The sequence below is a fragment of the Etheostoma cragini genome, chromosome 7 (assembly GCF_013103735.1).
Source record: "Etheostoma cragini isolate CJK2018 chromosome 7, CSU_Ecrag_1.0, whole genome shotgun sequence".
Classification (NCBI taxonomy): Eukaryota; Metazoa; Chordata; class Actinopteri; order Perciformes; family Percidae; genus Etheostoma; species Etheostoma cragini.
In genome coordinates, this window is record NC_048413.1 from 1879356 (window position 1) to 1888584 (window position 9229).

Genomic DNA, 9229 nt, shown 5'->3' on the forward strand with positions numbered 1-9229 from the left:
ACACACACACACACACACACACACACACACACACACACAGGCTACATTATAGTGTAGTGATTAAATGACTGTATAGTAGTCCTATTTGTAGCCCAGCCTACAGCATCTCCAAGGCCCACCAGCTGTGTCAGGTACCAGCAGTAGACCAGGTCTGGGGGCTATGCCTGAGACCGGGGTACGGTAACCAGGTTCATTTTTTAAAACCAGTATGGTCAGATCACCATCATCATCCTCATCCTGCCTGGCCTGCTGAGCGAGGCTGATTAGGGAGAGTCAGTGGGACAATATATATAGACATATATATATATTTTTAAAGCTCTGCTAATTGATGATTTTCTTTGTTTTGCCAGTTGGTGGCCCAAGGGCAGTTCACGGTTCTCAAACAACCGTTGGGATTTATCAAAATTCTACAATGGGTAAGTTCTCCATTTAAATAGCTTCTATTGCATGAGTTGTTTTTTTTTCTCCATTCCCACACTGTGACGGGCTCTGCAGACACACTGTATGCTAGAGAAGAGCCAGAGACACGAGTGCACTTCATGACTCCGTAGTCCTTCCCTGGAGCTGTGTGAGTGTGCCAGCACCTCATCGCGAGCCGAGCACCAATCAGGAGCCCCGCTCGAGAGGCCAGGGCCCGTGAGTCATCTGTCAGATGGGCCTGCGTGTCTCAGCGTCAGAGTAGAGGAGGAGCTACTGGAGCTGGTGCTTTTTCTGGATTAATATGGTCATACACGACCAGCAACACGTTCTTTTTTAGGAGGATAGAGAGAGGAGCCTCCCCCTCTTTCCCTGGATACAGGCAGCGATGAAAAAGAGGCTTCTGTTTAGTCCAATCAAGCCTTTTTTGGATTAGTCAGAGAAAGGCTTTTTTTAATCATTGGTCAGCAGTGTTCATATCCATGTATTTATATCAGAGAGGTGAGAGTTGGAGCAGGTGAGACCAGTTGAGGGGTTAAAGGTGTGTGTGATTTTTTTTCTTTTTCTTTAAAGATCTCGGGAACATTCAATAAAAAAGAATGTGTGAGATTTAAACAGCGTTCACTATGTGTGACTCATGTAGCTTTGCCCACCTCCCCACCCCACCCCACTCTCTCTCTCTCTCTCTCTCGCTCTCTCTCTCTCTGGAGAATAGTGCTGACAAAGCCTTGATTTGATGGATGTTGGAAGACATTGCGCGCGCCCCCCCAAAAAAAGCTGATGTGGAGCTCAACCACAGAGTACACAAGCAGCCTGCTGCCTTCCCCGCTACAGAGTACCGCTGTTGAGTTTAATCTGCATGCAAATATCTGACTCATACAAAGGCTGTTTGTGAGAACATGAAGTGAGAGCCTTATTCACTTTTCGGTAGTCCCTTATGTGTAATAAAGGCTGTTGATTTTGTCATATAGCCCAGGGGCTCTTACTGTGCCGAGGCTTGGTGACTCTCTATGGTTATTACTCCAGGGCCTCTGGTGACGGCTCACACACCTTGTGTTAACGCATTTTTTGGTTATATGTCATCATGTAAAGAGCTATCCCCCTTGCACGAACATGTGTCATTGTTTTAGTTGCATATCGCATATAAATGGTCCGGGTCTGTACAGTAAATCATATATCAGCTGATATTAGCTCATTGCAGATCTGTATTTGCATAATGTCGGCCGATAACTAAGAATTATGAATGCACTACAGAAATAAAGAAAATAATACCTATTCTGAGCAGACTAAGGATCCAAAAAAGTCTTTCAAACATCTAGATCTAAAAATGTTAATGTAACAATAAAATAATATCAAAAAATATCCTCCGATGTACAGTATCTTTAAAGGATTTGTTGTACTTTTCTGATATTAATCCAAATCTCCAGTTGACCAGTGGATCAGTTTTCCCAGAGACAGACAGCCATAGCAGACAGATTGTGTGCGACTGAGTGTGTGAGAGTGTGTATCTTCTCAGCACAGAAGCTGACAAGCATCCAGCATACCAGGAGGGTTAGAAACCAGCCTCTGCCTCCTCGCTGCGTGATGCTGCCAATAGTGTTACCATGGCACCTGACACTCGGTGTGCCACCATTTCTTTTCTCAGTCTGGCTGGCCACCGTCCTCCTCCCCCGTCCCTCCTCCTTGCACTCATCTGTCACCATAAAAGTACAACTCTTAATTGGGGTTTGGCGCCTCCCATTTAGATCCGTTTCCCTCATGGCTGCTTTTTAGGGACGCCGATGTCTGGTGGTCCACCACCTTGGGTTCACTCTGAAATATCTCAAGAACAATTGGATGGATTATTGGGAGATTTGATGGAGACATTCATGTCTCCCTCAGGATGAACTGCAAAAGCTTTTGGTGACCCCTTAACTTTCTTAATCCAGCGCCATCATCAGTTAAAATGGTCCAATACTTTGGTTTCTGATCAAAAACCTGCAAAACTGTCACATCCATCAGTGCTACTTATTATTAGCCTGCTAACGTGCTAAACTAACATGGCCTATATTAATCCTGATTATCATAACTCATGTCAGTGTGATCCAAAAAGTCTTTGAAGAAGAAGAAGACAGCTGGGCCACAAGATGTTGTTTATATTATATAGTAGCATAGTATTTTTTATTTATAACGTTGTATTAGAATTGGATTTCTCTCATGAAATCTTAACCTCAACCTATCTCAGAGGTATAATGAAAGAATCATATGCACACGCAGCTCTAAAGACGTTGTACAATCTTAAAATAAAAGCAGTGCCATATGGTAATTATTCTATGCAGAATAAGATGGATGACATGCTGTATTGTAGAATAAAATGCGCACTTTGTGACGGATTGTGCTGACACGGCAGTTGTGATACGCTGCACATGCTGTAGGTGTTGATTAATTGCACAGCTGCTGCAGCATTACATCCTATTATTCTGTTTTGGGGGTTTAAATGGAAAGTACTACTCCTTTTTACATGTCTTTTGAACAGATTGTCCTGAACATGACATCGAAAATAAGACACCAAAATCAGTCATGTGCAAGTGGCCTCTCGTGGTTCAGACTGCTGGCACCAACATGTAATGAAGCTCAAATATCCCTAAGAATCAAAGTAACGCTGGTATAATAATGTATCAGTTCTCTGGGTTTTAGTTTGGATTTAAACTCAAAGGCTCGAGTCCAGATGGCCTCCTCCCCCTCCCTCTCTCACACACTAATGCTGCCAAGTTCATCACTTCTCCAGTCATTTGCATTGGTTATTAAAACCTGTTAACGAGCCTTGTGCCAACAACGGGGGGGGGGGAGGTGTCTGAGATCTTGGGACAGGACACTCGCTTTAGGCCGTCCTATCTGTGATAATCCAACAAACAAGACCCTGACTCCCATCAGCTAAAATACTGTGTGTGTGTGTGTGTGAGCTCACGTGTCTGGGTGGGGCCTTCTGTGTGTGTTGTCGTGTTGTTGTGACTGGCTTAGCAGTAGCTCGTTGCCGAGTACTCGGTGACAGATGGCGGAGCACCTCGGTCAGATTAATAGCTGGATTTCCACCCAATCGGCTCTGACCCGCGGCGCGGTTAGGGTGTGGTAAAAATAGTCGGACTCGTCTAATCTGCTGTGTGTGTTTGTGCGAGAGTTTATCTCCACGCATGTCTGTGGGTGCCGTGTACGTCGGAGGGAGCTGCAGAACAGACCCCGAACGAATGCACAATCAAAAAATACAAACCCCAAAAACTAGAACACATCTACGGAAAAGCAATGGAAATGGTAGCCATAGCAACAGGTGCAGCCCTGGGCTGTGTAACCTGGTGATAACGCTGCATTGATTTGCACTCTGTGTGCATTTTTCAACCACTCGCTACGATTGGTGCAGCATCAATCTACTTGAGACTTTGCAGGTGGTGACAGCAGTATTCTGCAACTTATACTGGAGCTCTTTGTTTACATGGTTACATAACCCAAGCTAGACTGGAGTACTGGTGAATGAAGTACATGTACAGCCAGTCATGGAGGAAAGTGGGATTTAAAATGGTCCCTTTGTGTATTCTGTGTTTTTTCTACAGTTTGTCTGTGAGATGTCAAATTGTCTTTCCTTTCCTCTTTTCTCTTCAGATCTTCGCGATCTTCGCCTTCTCGACATGCGGCAGCTACTCCGGCATGTTGAAGATGAGCGTGGAGTGTAAAAACCGGTCGGAGAGTGACCTAGGCATTGAAGTAGAATTTGAATATCCGTTCAGGTACATCTCATTCACAGTTACTAGGACCGCTGTCGTAGAAACAGGAAATCAATGCAACTGTAGGCTCTTCACAAACTGTATAAATACTATAGCAAGATCTTTAAAATGAGCTTTTTAGCATTTATTTATTCCTACAATTTAAGAAGATAAAGTTGAAAGGGATTCGTCCAGTGACAAACACATTAAAATGTCCAGTACATTATATGTTATATTTAAAAAAATTATATAAAATGTATCCATTTGATGAATTAGTTTCATCTTTGCAAGGAATTAGCAAATACATAGGGCTTTATTCTTAATTTATATAATGCTTAGATCGATACCACTCTAATAGCTAAATATGCTAAATATGAAGCTACAGCAGGCATGGGGTTAGCTTAGCATAAAGGCGGGAAACGGGAGAACACAGTGTGCCCACTAAGATAGCTCCAGGATTTCCATATGCCCATTTAAAAATGCACCAATGACACTCAACAACATAGTTTTCATTGTATTTTTGATATATTTTAACTTGTCATCTGTGTTTTTCTTCTTCACTTGAAGGTATTGACACAGTAAATTGAAATAATATACAGTTTACCTTAAACTACACAACTAGGAGAACTTCTCGCCTGACATTGCTCAAAAGTTTAGAGAAGAAAGTCCACCAAAGAGTTAAAAAGACAGTCATGGGCTGGTCAACATTTTGGGTCCAGTTCTTATACAAATTAAATAAATAAAAGGTATTAATTAGTAAGCTTTAGAGGTGCTAGTAGGGGGGTTTTGTTACCTTTGGACAGAGCCAGGCCAGTCTTTGTGCTATGCTAAGCTCCTCAGACATGAGAGTGATCTCTTCTTCTCTAAGTCTTGGCAAGAAAGTGAATAAGTTGGATTCCCGCTTTTTAAACTACTCCTTTAAAATACTGTCTTCAGCAGTATTTTGGTATGGATTGCATTGATCATTTTTACACAAACTTACTGTGTATAATCCATGAAGAGTATCAACAATCTCAGACACTGATCAGTGATATCACAACGCGTCTCACATATGAGAACTCAACCACCGTTTACCTTTTTTTCTCATGTCTCTCTTCATCTTTGTGTTGCTGTTCTCAGGCTCCATCAGGTGTACTTTGATGCCCCCACCTGTAAGGGAGGGAAGCCTGAGCGTCTATTCCTGGTCGGGGACTACTCCTCCTCGGCGGAGTTCTTTGTCACCATCGGTGTCTTTACCTTCCTCTACTCTATGGCAGCCCTCTCTGTCTACTGTTTCTTACTGGAGAAGTACCGTGAAAACGCCAAGGGGTGCAAGATTGTGAGTTTGTTTATGTCTTATGTGTATGATCCAAGCCCATGTTGCTGATCTGGATTTACAATTAATATTCAGTTGATGCTGTTTGTAGTCAACGTGATCATGTTGTCTTGCTGATCCCCAGGACTTTGTTGTGTCAGCGGTATTTGCCTTCATGTGGCTGGTGTCTTCATGTGCTTGGGCTAAAGGCCTGTCTGATGTGAAAACAGCCACCGATCCAGAGAAGGTCATCACTCTCATCGACGCCTGTGAAGAACCAGGGAATCGCTGCCGCGAAGTCTACGACCCCAAGGTCTCCGGCCTCAACACTTCGGTGGTAGGTCCCTGATGCTTCACGCTGAACAAAACCACAAAAGAGTTGATCTGAGAACGGAAACAGCAAATATCTAAACCCATTCCTCCAAACACCTTTCTGCTCCACAGGCATTTGGCTTCATCAACCTGATCCTGTGGATAGGAAACCTGTGGTTTGTGTTCAAGGAGACCGGCTGGATGGCGGCCTTCTCTGGGACATACGTCCCATCACAGGAAAAGCAGCCCGCCCCCGAATCCTTCGACCAGGGGGGCTATGCCCAGCAGGACCCCTACGCCGGCTCCCAGGGAGGTTACCAGCCAGAATACGGCCAGCAGGGAGCCTACACCGAGGAAGGGGGATACAGTCAGGGCTATGAGCAGCAGCCCACCTCCTACTCTAATCAAATGTGAGCCTGTCCAGCCAAACCACAGCTGCAGGATGGTGAGTGTGAACATATGGGAAACATATCAACTGGTTAGAATAGGTTAAATGTGTTTGGCTGCATTAATGAGGCTTACACTAGTATCTGCTGGATATCCACCTAACATTAATGTCATTTTTTTAGTCCAGAAGGCACCTTTTGCTTGTGATTTCTCCCGAGTTTGAATTAGTGACTAGCTGTCGGTGATTGTAGTGGAGCATTTAGCAACTGAAGAGCCAATTATTTCCCTCAGGAGTTGGTTGAGACCAAAAACAGAGCTGTGTCTGCTAGATGTGTTACTTACTTACTTATTTACTTACTTCACGCTCTACAATCTCATTAACATGTACCGTTAACTTCCATAAAATCTAACTGATTGTGCTTTTTACACAAAAAAACACCTGAACCTTCTTACTTATACTATGAATAAATCATCAGTAGCCCTACAATCTCAGCCCCATATTTTGTATTTTGGTATTTAGAAGGCAAATGAGATTCCAGAAAAACAGCATTGTTTTTTTTTTTTACTTTAAAGATAGGTTGACTTTTGTTCAAGTTTGTCCTAAAACACTAATCACATGTCCAAATGTACTTTAAAAGATATGTTGGTCGCGGTTGTTGTCCATTCTGGCCATGAAGAGATCCCTTTCTAATATGATTCCAAGTGGGCATCTTCCAAAATGTCTTTTTGATGAACACAGTGTCTGAGGAAACACAACGAGGGACCTTTGTACTAAGAATATACTCGCTTTATTAGACCCATGTGAACTTAAAGCGACTGCAATCAGTACTTTTACAACAACAAATAATGATGTGAAAATTATGTGATAATGTGAAGGGGGGGGGGCATGAGGGATAAACCTACAGAAAAACATCACCCGAGTTTGAATTAGTGACTAGCTGCCGGTGATTATAGTGGAGCAATTAGCAACTACAGAGCCAAATATTTCCCTCAGGAGATGGTTGAGACCAAAAACAGAGCTAATAGAGAGTGAATACTAATCTTGCATTCATCATGTGCACACAAAAACAACCCCAAATAAATGATTCTTATGTTTCTTTGTGTCTGCTAGATGTGTAAATTAGCAACTGTTTGCTAACATATTAACTTTACAGGTGATAATACAATATTTGGTTCCTAAGAGCAGGTCAAAAATATTTGAAATATTTTGGGAATATCTCGTAACCCTCGATGTCCCATCGAAAATGCAACTTTTGTTTTTCTGGGTCTAAATTTAAAATTACAACTATTGGGTTGTCATTTCTCAACACTTTTTTCGCTTCCCCAACGTTTTTGTCACTTTTTCCGATGTTTTTAACCATTTATTTTTTGCGCTTTTTGGACATTTTTTTCCACTTTATTTTAACATTCTTTTATCATTTTTACCAATGCTATAAAATGGATTTAAACCAAATGTAATGAAAGTAGTGAACTCATTTATTTATTTATTTTACTTGTTATGAGCGTTGTAGGGAACCATCCTCATTATTTATTTATTTTGGACAATTTGGTTGAAAGAAACCCAAATTTCTGAAATAGAAACTTTTTGAAAATGGGCCAAATTTGACCCGAGGACAACAGAAGGATTAATGGCCAGGATGAACAATAAACACACTGATAACACTTGTAATCTACATATGGACATTTAGTGTTGTTTTAATATATGCCTGGAAAAAAAACTTAATCTAAAAAAACAACCCATATCTACATTTTACTGACAATTTGAACAAATAATGACTTTCCTCTCCAGAAAGATGTTTATTGACATAACAATTGTTTATGTTCAGTAGAAAATGTGAATGGAGCATAACACTGTGGCATGATGAGGTGATGCAAAGCTGTCTATGGCTCTTTGAGGTCCTCTACTCCTCAGCAACCGTGTAACAATCTCTTTGGGGAAGTGCTCTAAGGCTGTGGAGTACTCTGCCGGATCAGCTAATACTGCTAGACTTCTTCTTAGCTGTTGTTTCAGTTATATTTAAATGGCTCTGAAAACCTATTTTCTCAATCAGCATTTTACTGATTGGACTCTATATGAACTCAGACACAAATTTGAACAGATTTGGTTATTTCACATCAGCGATGTCTGTGTATGCTCTTCTATCTTGTTTGAAGTGGAAGGCTCATTTGGAAAAAGAGGATGTCACGTATTTCCATGCACCAAAATGTGATGACACTTGTTGTTTGTTCCCAGCAATGAATCAACCTCACCCACATAGAGTCTTTTCTTATATAACTCTTAAATATAACTAAGGATCTGTTTTTGTGAAGCTGAATGTTGAGTCTTGCTTATTTAGTGAAGAATATTTAAAGTGCTCATCTTATGCTTTTTGGCTTTTTCTTTTTCCTTTATTGTGTTATATATCTTCTTTGTGCATGTTATAGGTTTACAAAGTGAAAAAGTCCAAAGTTACCTGGCACTGCGCATGTGTGACTCCCAACAAAGATAGAACAGAAGTGAGATGCCTCACTCTGTAGCTAGAAACGAGAGCTCAGCACACAGGGTGAAAAGAGGAGCTGCAGCTATGTTCAGTACACCAAAAATATGGAATAATAAACCATAAAAACCCATTCTGATATAACCTCTAAATTCAGTTATGGACTTGCAAATGAGCATAATATGAGCACTTTAATGCTAGAGAATAACATAAATGTAAAACCAACTTTTTAAATATCCATTATTGTCCTTTCTTTAATAACTTCCGCTACCACTTTGGGTATTTACATGTTTATAAGATAGGATAAGATAAGATAAAAGGGGAATTTGGTTGTGGCAGCAGCAAAAGGACGGCAGTCAAAAATATACACTATAAACTCTATACACAATATGACATTGACGTATATATCACCCAACAGCACATTACATCTAAATACATATAGTGCCATTTTTCAGGCATTAATATGGTTTACTAATATCATCAGAGGAGCAACATTGAAAAGCATTTTAATAGTGTCTGTGTTTCAGCTTTTAACGTCCCATATTTGTTGAGCCATGGCTTTGTTTATATAGTCAACATGCAATTTGTGTCTTTAACATTTTCTTTCC

At 41.1% G+C, this 9229-nt stretch overlaps 1 protein-coding gene across 1 annotated transcript in view; it reads left to right on the plus strand.

Moving 5' to 3' along the window:
- Positions 1-9229, plus strand: part of sypb (synaptophysin b) — a 12349-nt gene that overhangs the window by 799 nt on the left and 2321 nt on the right. The window contains exons 2-6 of the mRNA XM_034875583.1: positions 351-416; positions 4051-4175; positions 5271-5469; positions 5591-5782; positions 5890-6202. Of these exons, the coding sequence (XP_034731474.1) occupies positions 351-416; positions 4051-4175; positions 5271-5469; positions 5591-5782; positions 5890-6171 (864 nt within the window). The 3' untranslated portion in view covers positions 6172-6202. The remainder of the gene's footprint in view (positions 1-350; positions 417-4050; positions 4176-5270; positions 5470-5590; positions 5783-5889; positions 6203-9229) is intronic.